The sequence below is a fragment of the Aspergillus terreus genome, genomic scaffold, assembly GCF_000149615.1.
Source record: "Aspergillus terreus NIH2624 scaffold_9 genomic scaffold, whole genome shotgun sequence".
Taxonomy (NCBI): Eukaryota; Fungi; Ascomycota; class Eurotiomycetes; order Eurotiales; family Aspergillaceae; genus Aspergillus; species Aspergillus terreus.
Genome location: NT_165932.1, coordinates 1392199 through 1411588, shown reverse-complemented (window position 1 = coordinate 1411588; position 19390 = coordinate 1392199). Strand labels below are relative to the sequence as shown.

General features: G+C 57.4%; 8 protein-coding genes across 8 annotated transcripts; 3 read left to right on the top strand and 5 right to left on the bottom strand.

Moving 5' to 3' along the window:
• Positions 1-319: 319 nt before the first annotated feature.
• On the top strand, positions 320-2158 carry ATEG_06769 (putative MFS sugar transporter; the record flags this gene model as incomplete). The annotated part of the gene is made up of 4 exons (XM_001215947.1): positions 320-713; positions 922-1325; positions 1388-1579; positions 1640-2158. The coding sequence occupies 4 exons, from the start codon at positions 320-322 to the stop codon at positions 2156-2158; spliced, it is 1509 nt and encodes a 502-aa protein (XP_001215947.1).
• A 451-nt stretch (positions 2159-2609) lies between these two features.
• Positions 2610-5253, bottom strand: ATEG_06768 (pseudouridine-5'-phosphate glycosidase/carbohydrate kinase family protein; the record flags this gene model as incomplete). The annotated part of the gene is made up of 7 exons (XM_001215946.1): positions 2610-3894; positions 3954-4251; positions 4298-4528; positions 4582-4623; positions 4670-4769; positions 4851-5023; positions 5073-5253. 7 exons carry the CDS (start codon positions 5251-5253, stop codon positions 2610-2612), a joined length of 2310 nt encoding a protein of 769 aa, XP_001215946.1.
• Positions 5254-5567: 314 nt separating this feature from the next.
• Positions 5568-7181, top strand: ATEG_06767 (dolichyl-diphosphooligosaccharide--protein glycotransferase subunit OST1; the record flags this gene model as incomplete). Its single annotated transcript, XM_001215945.1, has 3 exons — positions 5568-5890; positions 5975-7004; positions 7056-7181. 3 exons carry the CDS (start codon positions 5568-5570, stop codon positions 7179-7181), a joined length of 1479 nt encoding a protein of 492 aa, XP_001215945.1.
• Positions 7182-7841: 660 nt separating this feature from the next.
• On the bottom strand, positions 7842-8712 carry ATEG_06766 (mRNA guanylyltransferase; the record flags this gene model as incomplete). The annotated part of the gene is made up of 2 exons (XM_001215944.1): positions 7842-7904; positions 8125-8712. The coding sequence occupies 2 exons, from the start codon at positions 8710-8712 to the stop codon at positions 7842-7844; spliced, it is 651 nt and encodes a 216-aa protein (XP_001215944.1).
• Positions 8713-9283: 571 nt separating this feature from the next.
• On the bottom strand, positions 9284-12335 carry ATEG_06765 (uncharacterized protein; the record flags this gene model as incomplete). Its single annotated transcript, XM_001215943.1, has 9 exons — positions 9284-9690; positions 9748-10410; positions 10519-10638; positions 10732-10953; positions 11079-11214; positions 11259-11627; positions 11676-11942; positions 11987-12073; positions 12240-12335. 9 exons carry the CDS (start codon positions 12333-12335, stop codon positions 9284-9286), a joined length of 2367 nt encoding a protein of 788 aa, XP_001215943.1.
• A 596-nt stretch (positions 12336-12931) lies between these two features.
• On the top strand, positions 12932-14501 carry ATEG_06764 (agmatinase; the record flags this gene model as incomplete). The annotated part of the gene is made up of 3 exons (XM_001215942.1): positions 12932-13270; positions 13333-13459; positions 13510-14501. 3 exons carry the CDS (start codon positions 12932-12934, stop codon positions 14499-14501), a joined length of 1458 nt encoding a protein of 485 aa, XP_001215942.1.
• A 770-nt stretch (positions 14502-15271) lies between these two features.
• On the bottom strand, positions 15272-16172 carry cdc42 (Rho family GTPase CDC42; the record flags this gene model as incomplete). The annotated part of the gene is made up of 4 exons (XM_001215941.1): positions 15272-15331; positions 15384-15762; positions 15874-15993; positions 16153-16172. 4 exons carry the CDS (start codon positions 16170-16172, stop codon positions 15272-15274), a joined length of 579 nt encoding a protein of 192 aa, XP_001215941.1.
• Positions 16173-17120: 948 nt separating this feature from the next.
• On the bottom strand, positions 17121-19143 carry mirC (siderochrome-iron transporter MirC; the record flags this gene model as incomplete). The annotated part of the gene is made up of 4 exons (XM_001215940.1): positions 17121-17896; positions 17952-18686; positions 18730-18869; positions 18923-19143. The coding sequence occupies 4 exons, from the start codon at positions 19141-19143 to the stop codon at positions 17121-17123; spliced, it is 1872 nt and encodes a 623-aa protein (XP_001215940.1).
• Positions 19144-19390: the final 247 nt, after the last annotated feature.

The window sequence follows — 19390 nt, the reverse complement described above, 5'->3', positions numbered from 1 at the left end:
AACGCCTAACCGCGTAAACGGTTAAGCGGTTAAACGCCTAAACGGTAAAACGGCGCCACTCTCACCAACCCTCTCAGTCCTCAGTCCTTCCATCCGGGGCACCGCGAGGGCTTTCTCCCCGGGTCTCGCTAGGCCCCGGCATGTTTGTTTCTCGGGTTGGCGGATTCAGGGATGAAATGGCATAGTCCGGTCTGGTCGTAGGCCGCGCGGTATAAATAGTCCAACCTCTACCGGTTGGGCTACTTGTTGTGCTGCAACAAAACTGAGCATAACACCCTGATAAGTTTGCATTCAGGGCGTTTCCGCTTGATCAACGACCATGGGGTATGCAACAGTCTGGAGGCGGTTATCCCCACGCCAACTCAATGTTATGATTCAGGCTTTCTCTCTCGTTTGCATATTCTTCGAGGGATATGATCAAGGTGTAATGGGAGGCGTCAACAGCTCTCCAAGATACGTTACAGAGGTTGGAATTGGCGCACCGGATGGCACAGTAACCGACACCACCCATCAGGGCGGCATTGTGAGTATCTACTACCTCGGATGCATTTTCGGTTGCTTTGGAGGTGGCTGGCTAGCCGATCGGTTGGGCCGGATCAATGGCCTCTTGATCGGAGCCTTGTTTGCGCTCGTCGGAGGTGCTTTGCAGGCCGCAGCTCAGAGTTCAGACTTCATGCTCGTCGCCAGGGTGGTGACAGGCGTTGGCACTGGTGGTATGTCCGCCTTCGTACTTACTCCTTGCTGACGGGAAGCTGACCTGGCTAGCACTGACTGGGATTGCGCCAGTACTGGTATCAGAGACGTCGGCAGCTGATCACCGCGGAGCCTTCCTAGGATACGTCTTCATTGCAAACTGTGAGGCGCCAGATATCGGATAAAGCTCCTCCAGAATCCACTGACAGAAATACCTTGAAGATCTAGGGATCTCCGTCGCATACTGGCTGTCATTTGGCCTTGCCTTCATCAATCATGGCTATTCAGATGTTCGCTGGCGCTTTTTGTTGGCGTTTCAGTGTATCCCCGCCCTCATCCTGCTGCTATTCATTAAGATGCTGCCAGACAGCCCGCGTTTCCTTGCGTCTGTCGGTCGTTATGACGAAGCTCGGGAGGTCCTTAACAAGATCCGTTGCGATAGAGCCGGCCAAGCAGAGATTGACCTCGAATATAAAGATATCATTGCGACAGCACAAGAAGGCAACCCAAGCTCGCCCCTTCAGTTTGCCAAAATCTTGGTCGGCAAAGGAGGGAAGCCCGGCGCCAACCTGGGCCGACGCGCCTGGCTGTGTGTATGGCTCCAGATTATGGCATCTTGGACTGGAATCACAGTAAGTATTTCAAGATAGGGAGTTGTATAGATTGCCTGGCTAATAGACCGTCATCTCTACAGGCCGTTACGGCATATTCTCCCGTTCTGCTTAGCCAAGCTGGCTACAGCGAGCTAACCCAGAACGGCCTTGCCGGGGGTTTGAACACGATCGGTATTGTGGGCACGATCATCAGTGCGCAGATCGTAGATCAGATCGGGAGGAGAAAATGTTTGATGCTTGGCTCCGTCATTTTGTTCCTCGTCGAGCTTGTAGTAAGTACCTAGACCTCGTACCCCCTATTCAGCTCTGATTCTGAGATGTATCTCTTCCAGGCAGGATCTGTCTACGAGGCGTCCCTTCACCAGCCGGATAAAGCTGATCAGTTCGCCCCCGCTGCTGTTGCGATGCTGTTCCTGTTCAACCTCGGATATGCAGCGACCTGGGGAACCGTCGCTTTCTTGATCCCGACCGAGATCTTCCCTTCCGACCTCCGGGCCCAAGGAAATGGCTTTGGTATCACCGGCTGGGCTGTTGGTGTTGGAATGACCACACTGGTCAACCCGATAATGTTTGGAAGCATCGGAAGTCGCAGCTACTTCCTCCTCGCTGGGTTGAACCTTCTGTGGGTCCCCATTATCTACCTTTTCTACCCAGAGACTCGTAATCGGACTCTGGAGTCCATTGACTATCTGTTCTCGGTTTCGAGTCCTTTCTATTGGGACATGGAGAGGGCTTACCGGCTGTGCATGGATACGAAAGTGGAAAACTGTATCGACGAGCAGGCTATAAAATCTTCGGCCCACGATGAAGCCCAGCAGGAGTTTCACGAGACCATTCAGATTGGAGTGTAAACTAAGCGCATATGGGGACCTTTGAATGATTTTCAGTTGATGTATCTGGGGAACCTCTGTTGACCGCTTCACGGCACGAATGCCGGGGTTTCTAGCCTAGCAAAAATAAACAAAAAAAAAAAAAAAAACATAGAGAAGAAGGAAGGGATAACTAGCTCACCTGGGTGGCTGTATAATGAGTAGAAGAGGGTTCTCTCCAAGGACACATGTAGTACTGTTCCGAGGAAGTATAGCGGGCAAATGTAGGCCCCGAGTGGAGAAACGGTAGTTAGGGTGCAGTTTATTGAGATTACTTGCTTAGCGCGCCCAGTCTTCCGCTCATCTTATGCCCAGTAATCGCCTCAGGCTGCTCATGATGTGCTCAAATCTACTCAGTGAGCAAGAAGGGCATCAACTCTCCTACAAGATCAAGTAGGTATGGATGCATGGATTAATGTATGTTGGATGTCGTCTATGTACTCGATAGGCCCCGTAGCTCCCGGCTCACGCCCCCCGCGCTCTGCAGCGTCAGCACACTCGCCCTCTGCGCCAGCGGAATCACCTCCTCGACCGTTGCCGCGCCGCGCGCCAGTCCCGAAACCACCGCGCCAAGCAGTGTGTCGCCCGCCCCGTTGACGCTGACCACGTCCGCATCCGCCAGCACCGCCGCCGGCGGGAACAACCGCATGTACACGCCGCCGATGCCGGCGTCCCCGCTCGCCCGCGAGAGGATATACGGCGCGGACTCGGGGGCCGTCAGCCGCGGGTCACCAGGCCGCAGCAGCTGCGTGACAAGCACGCCCTGCGCACCCAGCTTGGTGACTATGCACGGGATGAACGGCAGCAGCTGGATGCTCTGCTGCGGGATGCCCTGGTCGACCAGCTGCGCCGACGTCAGCGCGACGAGGCGATCGCGCGACCCGGCGGAGGACATGCCCATTGCATCGATCACGCCCCACCAGCCGTCGGAGTCGAACAGCCCGTGCTCCCGCGCCGCCGCGTACATCTCGGCCAGCTCGAGCTGGTTCGGGGCAGCGAGGCTGACGGCGTGGTGCGGCACGCAGTCGGCTGCGCTGATCGGCGCGTCGGCGCCGTCGAAGAGACGCCGGCTCTTGGCTGTTGACACGGGCTCGACGGCTACCCGTGCGCCGTGGCGGCGCGCGACGGCGATCCACCGGCCCATCACGGCGGGGCTCCAGTTCGCGTCGACGATGACCCATTGCGGCTTGGTGCGCGCGACGAGCGGCTCCCACACAGTGTCAAAGTCTAGCGCCGTCTCCGGCTGCTCCATGATCCCCATGTCGGCCATCGCGAGCACCAGGTCCTTCTTGGCGTCGTTGATGGCGACGTACTGTGCAGTGCGGGACCCCGTCAGCATTTGGATGCCAGTGGTGGAGAGGTTCTCGGCGCGCAGGCCGGCCAGTGCGGTGCGGCCACCGAGGTCGTCGCCGACGACGCTGCAGAACAGCACGGAGCTACCGAGGTAGTGCGCGGCGATGGCGACGTTCTGGCCGACGCCGCCGATACTTTGGCTGATAGCGGCGGGGTTGGAGGTGGAGGCGAGCGGGGCGGGGGTTTTCTCTCCGGCGGGAGGGACGTAGTCACAGGCGAGATCGATGGCTAGAGAGCCGGCGACGAGGATGTCTACCTTGTCTGGGACCTGGTCGGTAGCGGGGCTTTTAGTGGCTGGGGGTTGCGGCGGCTCTGCCTCAGTCGTCTGGTCAGCTCTCGTGGACCCGGAGATAGCTGGCATGTGCCTGGGACCGTCTCGAAATTAGGGCCATTCCGAGTCAGCGGAGGAGGTGCCGTGACTTACCGCTCCTTGGAGCCGACGGATTGCTCAAGCTTGGCTAACTCGACGGCAACCTTGGTCGCCCGTTTCACGTTGGCTTCGACCAGGGCGCGGTTGGCGGCGACGCTCTTCCCGCCGCTGAGCTCCTTGATCTTGCCCAGGACGAAGGGCGTGTTGTCGCTACCGCGGAAGCCTTCGACCTCTGCGAGGCGGATGGCTTCTTCGATGATGGAGTCCATTTCGTGCTTGGGAATGGACTGCTCAAGAGGCACGGGGTTTGCAAAGTGCATTCCCGAAAAGAGGGGGAGCTTGGATTGAGCATCTGATAGGGTTAGCACTAGTAGTGTAATCCAGAAGACGTGGCATACAGATGATGGCCGCGGCCTCAGCTTCGTCCTGGATGACCTTGGGACTCTTGATGCCACTGTCGCGGGTGAAGAACGCCGGAAAGTCGACTGAGCCTTGACGGCCGTCGGCAAAGGTGCCGACACATACGCCTTCGGTTTCGAGGTACTCGAGCGTCCGCGGGATGTCCAAGAAACTCTTGCATCCGGAGCTGATGACCGCCACGGGGGTGCGTCCGAGCTCGGTCAGGTCGGCTGGGTTGGTCAGTGTCTTGTTTTTGAATATACGGATGATGCAGCGCACATACCCGAGATATCCATAGAGTTCTCACCACCACGGTGGACGCCGCCTAAGTTGGTTAGTAGCCTCTTTGCATACAGTCTGTAGTTACTTACCAAGTCCGCCGGTACCGAAAACACGAATTCCGGCCAGGTGAGCCAGGATCATGGTTCCAGAAACGGTCGTACCGCCATGAAGACGCTTTCCAGCCAGGCCCTAACAAAGTTAGAGACATTACTAGACAATAGAAGAGGCAAGCACCAATCCACATATGTATCCCAGATCCCGCCGGGATACTTTCAGCGCACTCTTCGTCTCTGCCGTCGACGCAAGCTCGATGATCTCGTCCGCATTCAGACCAACGCGAGCTACACCATTGAGGATTCCAATAGTCGCGGGAACACCGCCATTGACTCTGACCACGGACTCGAGAAGCGAGGCCAGAGCGACGCTCTCGGGATATGGAAACCCTGCTGTCGTCAGTGCAGCCCCACCCAATCGATATGATGCAGTACATACCGTGAGTGTAGATGGTTGATTCCAAAGCAACAACAGGCTTCCCTGTGGCGACTGCATCGCGAATTTCCTCCGAGACCTTGAGGAATTTGCTCTGATCCAGGCTGTAATAGCGCCGTGCGGGGAGAGCTATACGCTGTGCTCGGACTCGGGGGAGTCGAGCTGCAGCTCGAGAGAGGAACATGATGCTTGCTTTGGTCCGAATGAAGCAGACCACACGAGCGCCAGAGAACTCGAAGGGCCGAGGACCGATGTCTCAAGTAGAAAGCAAAGAGGAGCAGAGGGCAGTGATAAGATGCGGAGAATTGGCGGATGTATGGCGCTGACTAAGCCGGCGGTAGGCCACCTCAGCATCACCAGAACAGTGTATACATTCATCCTCTTCTCTCCCTCTCCCATTGCCCTCTCTCTTCTCTCCCTGCCCCTCACTCGGCTATCTTCTCCTGGCGAGAGATCCTCCGTGCGGTCTACGGCATTAGACCCCCTCGTCCCCTCACAATGAGGCCGTTTACTGCCATCGCCGCCGTCTGCGGACTGTTTACCAGTCTTGCATGCGCCGCTGAGTCGACGGCGGCCGATTTCACGCCCCCGCCGGCCTTTAAGAACGTCAATCTGGTGCGGACGACCAATCTCGAGAAAGGCTATGTCCGCGAGACCATCAATGTCGTCGTCGAAAACGTCGATACCGAGCCACGCAGCTCCTACTACCTGGCCATGCCCACCGAGGTCTTCGACAAGGTCGGCGGTCTCGAGGTGCGAGACAAGAAAGCCCCGGAGAAGGGGCGCTTCGAGGTGGATTCGTTGCTGGTGGATTCTCCCAGGTGCGTTCATCTGGCCTCCCACGGCGGTCAATGGCTAGCCAGATAACGACACGCCACGGTTGCTTCAACGCTAACACATCCCAGCGACGTCCAATACTTCGTGATTGACTTCCCTGAACCGCTCGCGCCCAAGTCGCAGATGACCCTCGGAATCTCCTACTACATCCTCAACGCCCTCTCGCCCCGGCCCGCGGCCATCCAGCAGTCCGACAAGCAGTACCTCAGCTACTCGTTCTCGGCGTACACGCCGTCCGCCTACGACACGGCCACGCAGAAGACCATGCTCAAGCTGCCCAGCACCAACGTCCCCGAGTACACGACGACGTCGGGGCTCAAGTCCGGCAGCGACCCGGAGCGCCAGGGCACGGCGTACACATACGGGCCCTACGACGCCGTCGCCGCGCGCACCACCTACCCGGTGACGGTGCGGTACGAGTTCACCAAGCCGGTGATCACGGCGTCGCTGCTGGAGCGCGACGTGGAGGTGTCGCACTGGGGCGGCAACCTGGCGACGGAGGAGCGGTACTGGCTGCGCAACAACGGGTCGGCGCTGGCGACGCAGTTCTCGCGCGTCGAGTGGACCGTCGCCAACTTCCAGCAGATGCCGTCGTCGGCCATCCGCGAGCTGCGCGTGCCCCTCAAGCCCGGCGCCGTCGACCCCTACTTCACTGACGACATCGGCAACGTCTCCACCAGCCGCTTCCGCCCGGGCAAGCCGCCCGCCCGCGACGCCTCCCTCGAGCTCAAGCCCCGCTATCCCGTCTTCGGCGGCTGGAACTACAGCTTCCGCATCGGCTGGAACGACGACCTGGCCGCCTACCTGCGCGCCGTCTCCGACTCCGCCTACGTGCTGAAGGTGCCCTTCCTCGAGGGCCCCAAGGTGGCCGAGGGCGTGCAGTACGAGCATGTCGTCGTGCGCGTCATCCTGCCTGAGGGCGCGCGTAACGTGCGCTACGAGCTCCTCGACAAGGACTCCTCCAACGGCCTTCCCAACTCGGCCAACATCAAGGCCTCTGTGACGCCCCACAAGACCTTTATGGATACCCTGGGCCGCACCGCCCTCACTTTGACCGTGGACAATCTGTCCGACGAAGCGCGGGACGCACAGCTCTTGGTATGTCTCTCCTTACATTATTTCAGATTCCCATCTAATAGCTATCAACAGGTGACGTACGACTACTCCTTCTGGGACGGCATGCGCAAGCCCGTGACCATCACAGCCGGACTCCTGACGGTGTTTGTGGCGGCGTGGGCGATCGGCAACATCGACGTGAGCATCAAGAAACGATAAGCGTGCATGTATGATTTGTGTGGTTTTTTTCCCGTGCCAGTTACCCATTCAATGTATCATCTTGAACCTATTTCATGAGTCTTGTGCGTAGTCTTAACATGTATGAGTCCGCCAACCAACAATCCAATAGCCAGGGACACAAGTCCCCGTGAGTAAATACAGTACAGACCAGCCCAGACCGACCGTTTTGCTGCCCAGCTCCACCCATATACAAGTGAAACGCCCAGCGCCTATACCCCAAAACACAAAGCACAAAGAATAAAACGATGAAAGAGGACGAAAACTAAGACTCTTCAAACTTCCGCTTGACGCCGTTCCCGTTCGGATGGGGCGGAGCTTGTCGGGCGCGTCGCTTGCGCTCCTCGTCCTCGGAGGCCATCTGGGCCTGGCGTTTCTTCCAGGCGGCCTTGATGGCGGGGGCGGCGCGGATGAGGTCCTCCTCGGTGACGCGGTCCTCGATGCTCTGTAGGACCTTCTCGACGGTGGAGATGTGGTTGGCGTCGGCCTTGTCGTCGCGGAGGCGGTGGAAGCGCCAGCGGCCCTGTTCGTCCTTGTAGCACTCGACGATGGAATCATCGAGGGGCAGGTTGAGGGCCTTGAGGTCCTCCCACTCGGCCGGGGTGACGTACATCTCGCCGAAGTAGCGGTACTCGTTGGCGTTCAGGCCGACGAAGAGGTGGCAGATGGGGAGGGCGTCGTAGTCCGGGTAGGGTTCGACGACGCCTTCGGCCTCGTCGTCAGAGTCAGGCTCGAGGACGGGGAACTCGAGGCGCATGCGGAAGTCGATAGTGTTCTCGCTGGGCGGCTTCCACTTGAGGATGTGCTCGTCGGTGCCGATGCGGTACGGCGTGCTGCGGCAGGTGAAGATGAGCCCGTCGTTGCCGTGGATCTTCTTGACCGTCGGGATGATGTCGCGGAACATCATCTCGATGCCGTAGCTGACCTGCGTCGACTTGTCCTCGACCGCGAACACCCGGTGCTTCTTCTCCTCCGGGAACCGCTGGTACAGCGCGTTGTACGGCTTCAGCACCTTCTCCTGGAAGTACGCGAGCCGCTTGTCCAGCGTGCGGTGCATCAGGCTCTGCCCGTCCAGCACCAGGCAGTCGAACACGAGGTATTTGAGCTGCTGCGTGCCGTCCTCGTATGTGTCGTTGACCAGCTCGCCGTCCACCAGCGTGTCGACGTGGAACGACTGGAAGGTGTCGTCGTCGGGTAGGGGAAAGTGCAGTCCAGGCACGTAGCGGTAGTCGTTCTTGCGGTCGATGAGGTAGTGGATTTCCTGCATCTCCGAGTCGGGGTCTCCGCGCGCAAAGTACAGCAGACAGCGGATGCCATCGGTCTTCTCGCAGACATAGTAGTCTTCGCGTTGGAGCTCCTGGAGGTGGCGTTTGGAGAAGCTGACGGGCTGGGCGCCGGGGAAGTTGAGGTTGTTGCGGCCGAGGAGGGCGGCGACCTCACGGCGGAACTGGTCGGCCAGTTCGGGTTCGGCCTTGATGCCGACGGCGTCGAGATCGGGGACCGAATTGCTCATCGTGGTAGTGTTCGGGGGGAGTGGCAAGAGGTCTAACTGACTCTATCGGGTTTGGGGTTCGTTGCAGGGGGAGGCGTGCGTATACGCCAGGAAGGGGTGGTCGCGGACAGATCAAGAGCTCTCGCCCGCAGGCGCAAGAGCTGTGGTTCCACAGTGGCGGTGGATATGAGGCGAAAGTAAGATCGAAGAGCCACAGAGCTGGAGGAGGAGAAGAAGAACAAAGCGGCAGGACGCTCACGAGATGAGGCGGAAGTTAGGTGTGATGCCTGAGGCAGAACTCCCCTCGACTATCACCACCAAGCTTACTACTACGATAAATGTACCTACTCCATGCACTGTGGTATATAACCTTGAAGGTAATACTCCTGGACACTCCAGATACTCCATTCATCTGGCAATCTAATATATATCACACGCCAGTACTACAGCAAACTCCGGGGTATCACATCCAACAAACAAACAAAGACATGTCCAACGCCCAAGACGCACCCATCCCGTAAACAGTAGAAGTACAATTTCGTCATGACTCATCTCCACTCGTAAACACACGCCGAGCACTTTTTGCTCATCGTTAAGAAGCCCCCGTCGTCAGGGGCAGTTTCTTCGCTGCCTGCGCCGGCGTCTGGTTTGCGGTGTCACCCGCATTGTCTGCAGCAGCGCTACCGTGTGAAGGGAGATTAGGAGACAGCGTGATGTCTCCGACGGGCTGGAACAAATTCCCATCCATGGGCGGAGACATGTCGCCGGTCGAGAAGAGCCCGCCGCCGCGCGCACCCCCCAGCGCATGCGAGAGCATTTCCTTGATCCGGACGTACTGGTACTTCTTCTTGGTCGAGATGAGCGTATGCGTGACAAGCGGCCTGGGATGGGACCGCGCAATCGCCGCCATGACGGCGTCCTTCTCCTCGTCCGAATCCACGGGACCGTTATTCTCCAGATCATCCTGGAGCGGAGCATTGGCATCGATTGCCGCTTCTGCTAGATGTTAGCTCGCCAACCACCACATAGTACCAAGAAAGCGAAGAAAGAACGCACTCTGCTGCCTCGCCTGATTCTTCTTCTGATACGCCTGCAACAGCATATCATACGGCAGGGACCGACCCGGCACCGCGCGCTTCGCACCCATCGAATGGCTCTTGCACGTCAACGAGCGCGCACACTGCGCGCCATTCGGAAGGGTGACACCGCACTGCTTCTCGACATCCACGGGTCCCTTAGGCTTGGGCGCCTTGGGCTTGGGCTCCTCCTTTTTCTTCTTCTTCTTGGGCTCCTTGGTATCCTTGTCATCGTCGCCGCCCTCGACCCCAGCCTTGCGCTTCTTGCCCTTCTTCGTGCCGTCGTCCGCCATGCCCTTGACGGCGCTCTTCTTGGCACTCTTCTGCCCTTTCATGGCGTCGTCGCCCGCACCGCCGCCGCCGTCCGCGTCCTCATCGCCGTCCTTGACATCCCCGCCCTTCTCCTTGGCCCGGTTGGCCGCGTCGCGCGCCTCCTTCTTCCGCCGCGCCTTCTCCTGCTTCGCCTTGATGCAGCCGCGGATGTGCTCCGCCGCCGTCGTCTTCAGCACGGGTCGCTTGCACGTCTTGCAGATGACTGTCTCGAGATGGTCTTCCTCGCGCGGCTTGCCAGTTGGGAACGCCGCGAGGGTCTTTTCGTCGATTTCGGGGAGGATCGGCGAGGAACCGGGCGACTCGGGGGGTTCTTTATCATCGTTCCGATCAGCGCTGCTCGCATTGGTTTGATTTTGATGGTGAGGGACGGGCGCCCTCCTTCAACTAGAAGAGAAATGGAGAATAGGCAGGGTAATACCGTCATTCTTCTTCTTTCCCCCCAGCTTCGCCGCCTTCTTCAGCTTGATCTTCCCCTGTTTTGTGTCTTTGTCCGAATACTTGTACCCCGACGCATCGACCAGACTGCCTGCGCCTGCACCTAAGTTAGCCGTCTTTCATAGATCTCATACACAGGACGAACTCCGTAAAGAGAACGGCAAGAAAGGTAGGTATGGGAGTAGATGGTACGCACCTTTACCGCTATCGCCGTTGGCAGCCATCGTGACCAAGGCAGCTCCAAAACAATCCAAGAAAAACCCAGTCGTCAAAAAAGACCAATTACACAATAGAGCGAGTGATCTGAACCGGCAACCAGGCGGGATCAGAGAAAGGTGATGGCGGAGTGAGCGTAGGTGGTTCTGGATCCCCGTGATCCGATCGATCGGGGCTCCGCATCGGGTGGTCACGTGAGGCCCTATCAAGTGAAGAATATTAGGGACAAAGAAGGCGTCATATAGACTCCATCAAAAGTTCATGTTGTATATCATACATTATCGCCACTATATACATCTATCTACCTTACACGCGAGAAACACAAACTACTGTTGGTCCCTCCGAAGCCGAAGCTGTTCGTCAGCGCCACATCGATGCGGCGCTCCTGCGCCGCCTTGGGCGCATAGTTGCAGTCGAAGCCATCAGCCAACCGCTCCAAGTTAACCGTCGGAGGCATCACATTCTAATCGCATTAGCACACCCCTCGCGTAAGGGACCTTTACATACCTCGTGAATCGCCAGGATCGTGAACAGCGCCTCGATGGCCCCCGCTCCGCCGAGTAAATGTCCAACAGCGCCCTTGGTGCTACTGATGTTCACATCCGCAGCCTTCTCTTTCCCCCCGGGGGAGAGGAGGAGAGTCTTGATGGCCGCGTTCTCCGCGGCGTCGCCCACCACCGTAGACGTAGCATGCGCATTGACATAGTCGACTGCGGACGGCGGCAGCTGTGCGTTCTTCAGGGCTTTCCTCATGGCGAGGAGGGCGCCTTCGCCGTTTTCCTTGGGCGCCGTCATGTGGTGCGCATCACCCGAGCAGCCGTATCCTTTCAGCTCGGCATAGATGTGGGCGCCTCTAGCCTTGGCGTGTTCCAGTTCCTGAGAGGTCAGCTTTCATACGGCCCGCGTGGAATTCGCAGGGCCTACCTCGAGAATCACCATGGCGGCGCCTTCCCCAACCACGAACCCCTCACGGTCTGCGTCGAACGGCCGCGACGCCTTGTCGGGGGTGTCATTGTAGCTGGTTGCCAGACTGCGGGCTCGCGCGAACCCTCCGATGGCCAGGGGGTGAATGCACGACTCCGCCCCGCCAGCGAGCATGACATTCGCATCGCCGCACGCGATGAAGCGTGCCGCATCTCCGATAGAGTGCGCGCCGGTGGTACATGCCGTTGTGGCGGCGTGGTTGGGGCCCTGAGTGGGTTAGAGACAGCGCAATAGTAGGGCGGTGGACATACCATGAATCCATATTTCATGGAGATATGACCGGCGCCGAGGTTGATGAGAAGCTTGGGGACGAATAACGGCGAGACCTTTCGATAGCCCTAGGAAAGTTAACGGGCGAATTCCACGGAGCGAGGTTGACCGACCCCTTTATCATAGGCCACAACAGTGTCGTAGATTTCGTCAAAATTGCCTATGCCCGAGCCCAGGCAGATTCCCTGCCATCTCGTTAGTCTGGCGATCGGATGGTCGAGTCAAGCACCGCACCGTGGATTCCTTCTGTTCGAACGTCGATGGCATCCAACCGGCATCTTGCAGCGCCTCTTCGGACGCAGCCAGAGCATACTGGGCGAAACGAGCCATTTTGCGCTCCTCCTACATTTATCAGCCTTGTACTGTAGAGGGGAAGAAATAATACAAACGATAGTAAGACAAACGTACATCTCTACTCAGCCATTCGGACGCCGTCCAACCGCCATCCTGACGTTTTCCAGACGGAACGACGGCGGCGATCTGACAGGGCAAATCGGCGAACCTGGGATCACGATGGCGGACATTGACAATGCCGCAGTGGCCGTCGAGCAGACGACTCCAAGTCCGACGGATCCCTAAGGAGCGAGGTGAGCGAACCGTGCCGTGCAGATAGCCGGGGAGGATTGATCAAATCAAACATGGGACATCCCCTCTTATCGTGTCCAACTACCTTCCTGGGCAGGTGGAGACAGCCGGCGATGTCTCGAAAAGGAAGTTGACAGGAGAAGGGATCGTCTGATGGGGATAGAGGATAGGACAGAGGATAGAAGGGGACAGGATGATTGAAGAGAGAAAAAGAGGAAAAACATACCGACTCCCAAGGGAGTGACTGCACCTAGACCCGTCACGACAACACGACGCATGGCATTCTGGAGTGGCCGATCACGATAGAGTGGCGATAAAGTAGTACCAGAAGAGTCAAGAAGATGGAGTGGTTGTACCTAGGTAGAGGTACGGAGGAGGGAATAGGTACTAATCACTGCACAGAGAGGAGAATCCATCCCAGAAGGGAAAGTCTGCACGACGACGTCACCGCGAGGCCCACTTTTTTTCATCTACAAAATATACTTCTCCATCAGGCCTCATGCTTCTCTTCTTCTTCACTCCCCTCTCTCCTCCATTCTACAGCTCCCTCATCATCAACCATGAAGTGGCTCGGTTTGCTGGCTCTCGCCGGCACTGCGCTGTCCCACGCCCACCACGACGACGCCGAGGTCGTCCCCGAGCATCTGCGCGCGGAACTGTTGAAAAAATGGGACCAAGAGGTATGACTCCGGGCTGATCGCTATCTACCTACCTACGACCGTTCGCATACTCATCGCCCCAGTTCACTTTCACCGGCATCGCCAGCTTTGCGCATCTCAAGCCGATCAAATGTCTCGTCGAGCCTGACGAGCGATATGACATCGCCGTGATCGGCGCGCCGTTCGACACCGCCGTCAGCTACCGACCAGGTACGCCTCCTTCCCGCTATCCCCTCCAATTCATCTAACCAGGACCATAGGCGCCCGGTTCGGTCCCCGCGCCATCCGCGCCGCCAGCGCGCGCCAGATGGCCGGCACGGCGTACAACACGCGCGCAGGCATCAATCCGTACAGCTCGTGGGCGAAAGTGACGGACTGCGGCGACATCCCGATCACGCCGTTCGACAACGCGCTGGCGGAGCGGCAGATGTACGAGGCTTTTCTGGAGCTGGGGTCGCGGGCGGCCGTGACGCCGGCGGAGGCGGCGCACGGCACCAAGGGTATCTCGGCGGGCAAGGCGAAGCTGGTGACGCTGGGGGGCGACCACAGCGTGGCGCTGCCGGCGCTGCGAGCGCTGTACCAGATCTACGGGAAGCCCATCACGGTGCTGCACTTTGACGCGCACCTGGACACGTGGAACCCGGTGCGGTACTCGGCGTACTGGCAGTCGGAGCAGACGCACTTCAACCACGGCAGCTTCTTCCACAAGGCCAGCCGCGAGGGCCTCATCTGCAACGCGACGTCCGCCCATGCGGGTCTGCGCACCCGCCTCACCGGCGTTGACGACAGCGACTACACCAACCCCGGCCCCGAGCAGGGCTTCCTGCGCATCCACGCCGACGACATCGACGAGCTGGGCGGGCCCGTCGGCATCATCGACAAGATCATTGACCGCATCGGTCTCGACCCGGACCAGCCCGTCTACCTCTCCGTTGATATCGACGTGCTCGACCCGGCCACCGCCCCCGGCACCGGCACCCCCGAGCCCGGCGGCTGGACCACCCGCGAGTTCATCCGCATCCTGCGCGGCATCGAGAAGCTGAACATTGTGGGTGCCGATATCGTCGAGGTGTCGCCCAGCTACGACAACAAGGGCGAGACCACCGCCCTGGCCGCCGCCCAGGTCGCCTTCGAGATCATCACCAGCATGGTCAAGGCCGGCGCCGGGCAGGATCTCGGCGGTTGGTACGGCCGCAAGGAGGCTGTGGCGGGCGAGGCGCCCGCCGAGAAGGAGGTCAAGGACGAACTGTAAATGCGATATGATCTTACGAAGAGCCCTGTACAGTGGGATGTAGATGAATCGATGAACTAGAAACACACGGCAATGTGCCTCGTCTCATATATAAATGAAGATGAACAGTCCAAACTACCACGGTAGATCAGTATATCAGGCCCCGCTACACGCCGTTGGCAGTGCTCGAATATGGTCATCACTGTTGTCTCTGAGCTATCTAGTCCCGGATCGAAGTATGATCAATCAAATGGCACAGCACACGTAACAGGAGCAGCGCAGACGAGACAACAAATCGAGAATATGGAATAAGCAGATCAAACCATCAGCCAGCCAAGAAAAAGATGATGAAAAAAAAAAAGACGCCTCGACTTCCAACGCCGATAGAGACGATGAGAGGTAAAATGATTCGAAAATAGACAGTGGAAGGGGAAAAGGTCGGTGGGTCGCGCCGGAGAGAAGGTGACGGGAAAGGGAAGAGAAGGGAAATAGGAATAGGACCGGATAGGGAGGGGTCACGGCTGAAAGAAGATGGGTCGTCAAAGAGTCTGCGACAGGGTCGGAATCTCAGGGTATCAGGGTAGGGAGTGTCATAACCGAGGGGGGAAATGTGATGACAACCATCCAAAATAGTTCGTCGCGGAACACGGTGACAAGGGTCAGTCGACTCATGAACTGGCGTGACCCGTTCCATCAAAATCACGATTATTCAGAGATTCCATGACAACGTTCTTTCGTATGCTCCACATCTTTCAATCGGACAAGATGCGACGGGAGGGCGACACCACCAATTACAGCAAGACACACTTGGACTTTTTCTTCGGTGCCGGCTCCAGCGCAGCAACAATAGCCTAGACCAGGTTAACATGACCCCGGAATATATCGTCAATCGGCCAAACTCACCTCGTCAAAAACATCCTTGAGCTTATACTGGGTCAGGGCGGAACATTCGACATATTTCACAGCGCCGAGCTCCTTGGCCATGCGATCGCCGTCCTCCTTGCGGATGGGTTGCATCTTCTGGCGGGCTAGCTTTTCGCGGACGGCGGGGTCATCGCGCAGATCGGTCTGGGTTCCCACGATCAAGCAGGGGACCCCGGGGCAGTGGTGGTGGACCTCGGGGAACCATTTCTCGCGCACGTTCTCGAAGGAGGCGGGGGAGGTGACGGAGAAGCACACCAGGAAGACATCGGTTTGAGGGTAGGAGAGGGGACGCAGACGATCGTAATCCTCCTGACCGGCCGTATCAAACAGACCCAGCGTATAGGGCTCATCACCGATCCTACGAGGATCGAGTCAGTAGGAGATCGGAGATCCACGGATGGAAGATGCGACGCGTCGGTGTATACACAATCTATACGTCGGCTGAGGTCGAAGAAGAGGATCGACTTACATGACGGTGACGGCATAGTTGTCGAAGACGGTGGGGACATATTCGGAGGGGAACTTGTTTGTTGTGTAAGAGATCAAAAGACAGGTCTTTCCCACGGCACCATCTCCGACGACGACACACCTAGAAAAGACGGGGGATTAGCCAACAGTGAAAGCGATTACAAGGGCATGCGAGACGATATAAAAAGGGGGGGGAGAGGGGGGCACCGGTTTGATTTGGGGGGGGGGAAGGGGGGTGGGAAAGGGAATTGAGACGGCGGGACGGGACGAGAAGACGTACTTAATCGTGGCGACAACCATGTTGAAGAGGTGTGAAAGTCGCGATCAATGAAGAGAGAGAAGGATGGTTGGAGGAGAGGACGAGGAGTGCAGAATTCGGGGGAAGTCAGTTGGTGTCTAGACCCTCGGGAGGAGAACGAGGGAAGATGCGGTGAACAGGAGAAGGGGAAAGGAGAGGAATGAGGGGAAGAATAGGCGATCCACTGCTGACAGGTGAGGATGAGGAGACTGCCGTCTGAGTGGGATAACCGATGGATGAGGGGGGATGAATGTAGAAGAAGCGAGGAGGAAAAGACGGAGAAGAGGAATAGCCACAGGAGGAGAGAGGTGAGGGAGAGGGAGAGACGTGGTGTGGTGGTGGTGGTGAACGTTCGAGGTGGAGGAGTGGTTTAGTCTTCGTTTTTCTTTGGGACGACGGGACTGACTAAAGACTCCGACTACTGGCAGATGGAGCAACCCGCACTGTCAATCCGGTCTGGCCTTTTCCTCTTCACCTCAGAAAATTTCCCTTTTTTCATTTCTACGGTATTATATTCCACTCTAGAGAAGAACAATAGTGCGATCTATATCCAGGCCTCTATATGTAAAAAGCAACTCCCACGACGAGATCAAACAGCCACCAAACAATCATCCAGCCCCCTACTGTCCCCGATTCTCCCCTAGATAAAGACTCGTAGGTCGTACGGAGAACACCCTAGAAATCGGCTATTTAGCCAATATCCCAGCCATCGTCCCCTGGGCCTCCCACGACGGGATTCAAACCCGACTAGATGTCGCTAACGGGCCCAATCACCGAGATTGCCCCCATTCCGTAACCCCATAACGAGACTAGGGGAGGTCAGACCGCATCGATCGTATCCAAGCAGAAAGAAGGTGCATTTATCAGATTCTCATCTATTCGTCATCGCATAACATCTATCATATAATAAACTCCCAAGAATGGAGTAGAATGTACAGTCTGTCGTATCATCACGTTTGCTTCGCGTGGTCGTCCGCTTCGGACGCACGCTCCGGGACCAGCAGTCCAGCATCAACATCCAGCTCCCCGTCGTCCGACTTGTGGCTGGTCCCATGTGTCTTCACCTCATCCAATTTATAGTTCACCATCATTAGACTCAGCGGGATCAGCGGGATCGTCACGATGAGTGCCAGGACCAAGAGCTTGTTCATCGTCTCCTGGTACGCCCGGTTGATGGCGATGCGAGCCGGCGATCCCATCGGAAACGAGAGCGCCTTGGTCAGTTTCCCAAAGATTTCCTTGGCGTCCGCCTTGTTCTCCTCCGGCAAATATTCCCGTAACTTGCGGGGAATACTGTGCGTCCAGATCGCTCCCGAGATGGCCGCGCCCACCGCTCCGCCCATCTCCATCGCCGTGAGGAACATGGCCGTCGCCGCGGCGACTTCCTGGTGACTCGCCGAGGCCTGCACCCCGAGCTGGACAGGGACATTCAGCAGACCACCACCCAACCCAACCACAACCTGTGTGCCCAAAATCTGCGCCGGCGAACTCCCCTCCTTGCGGTAAAACAACATCAGGAACAACCCCAACATGTACATCCCGCATCCAACTGTTACATAAATGCGGTATCGGCGAGTATACTTGATCAAAATTGACACAACAAAAGCGGCAATCGTCGAAGTAAACGCAAAGGTCTGTGTGACACGGCCGGCCGTGGCAACCTCATAACCCTGAACAACCTGAAGATAGGAGTAGAGGTATGGTTGAACCGAAAAGTAAAATGCCACTGGGTCAGGTCAGCCGAGTCGGAAGCAGCGACTAGAAAGAGGATGGGAACATACTGAAATACCAAAAAGCCAGAAAGCAGCCGGCGAGGGCCGTCCGCTGCTTCAGCAGATGCAGAGACAATAGAGGCTTCGGGGCGAGACGCTTCGAAGTCTCCCACAAGGGCAAAGCCAAAAGGCAAACGATCCCCACCCCAATCATCACCAGGATGCTACCATTCTTCCATCCATTTCTGGCGTTGGCGGCCAGGGTCAATGGGACCAAAATCAGCGTAACAGCGGCCGAAAGGAGAATCAGTCCGAACATATCGAGGTCATACCAGGTGCGACGAATTGTTGCGACCAATCCGCGCCGCCGCAGTGACTTCTGTTTGATCAGCTTCAACTTCCGGGCTCTACGCTGGTTCAGAAGCAAAGACAGGGCCAGGGGGAGGAATGAGGCAGGCAGCAGAACCGACCACATCCCGTAGCCCCAGCGCCAGGACAGGTGGCGTAGCACGACATCTGCGATGGTCGGGCCGATCCAGACCGTTACAAGGAACGGAAATTCAGGCAAGAGAGCCAGGAACGCCCTGTTCAACAGACTACTGCTGTCGGCAATGAAGACCTGTTGCAAGATCTGTAGGCCGGTGGAACCCGCGGAATAGAATATCTGAGCGGATGCGTACGTCTGGACATTGGTAGACGCGGCCATCTGAATATAGCCCAGAACGTAGATGAGGATGCAGACACAGAAAGCTTCGAAACGACCGAAGACGTCGGCCACTTTGGCCATGGGCGGTTTGATCACAGCTGCGCGGTAACGTTAGCCGGTGGAATGCAGACTCAGACATACTATGCTCACCATTCACCACATTCTGGACCACCAAAACGGTTGAGATCAACGAGTGTTTGCTGAAGGCACTGGTTGCGTAGGCGGAGAGGGACATAGTCGTCTGACCCTCCAAAGATGTACAAAACGCCATAAGGAAAATACTAGGATCAGTCAGCACAGACTTCCACGGAGTCAAACTGCCGTCGAGACGAACCTCAAGTATGCAACAACGAGGGACCTGGTTGTCCACGTCAAACTTATCGCTTCGATCTTCCGGACACCTTCCTGGACTGAATCGTCCGACGTTGTTTCACTACCATGACCGTCACTCTCGTAGCCAGTTTGATAGAGCCGGTCTCCTTCCTCCTCGTTCTGATGTTCCATGGGGTCGATTGTTCCATAGGATGGTCCGGAGAAGAAATCACGCAGGGGCATTGCGGCTCAGCCGGACACGTTGATAGAAACTGTCGAGGGGGTACTTCCACCAGAGCGTCCATTTAAGATGCGAAAGTGGCGAAAATTCAGTAATGAGCAGCTAACTCAGCTGAATGTACACAGTCGAGGCGGTTCAGCGTCAGGCCGTAAGGACAGGCGACGATATAGGCAAACTGTCGACGGAATATATACGAACTGGGCCGGCCAGATCGACGACGGAGGTGAAAGTCCGAGGCTGACGAAGGAT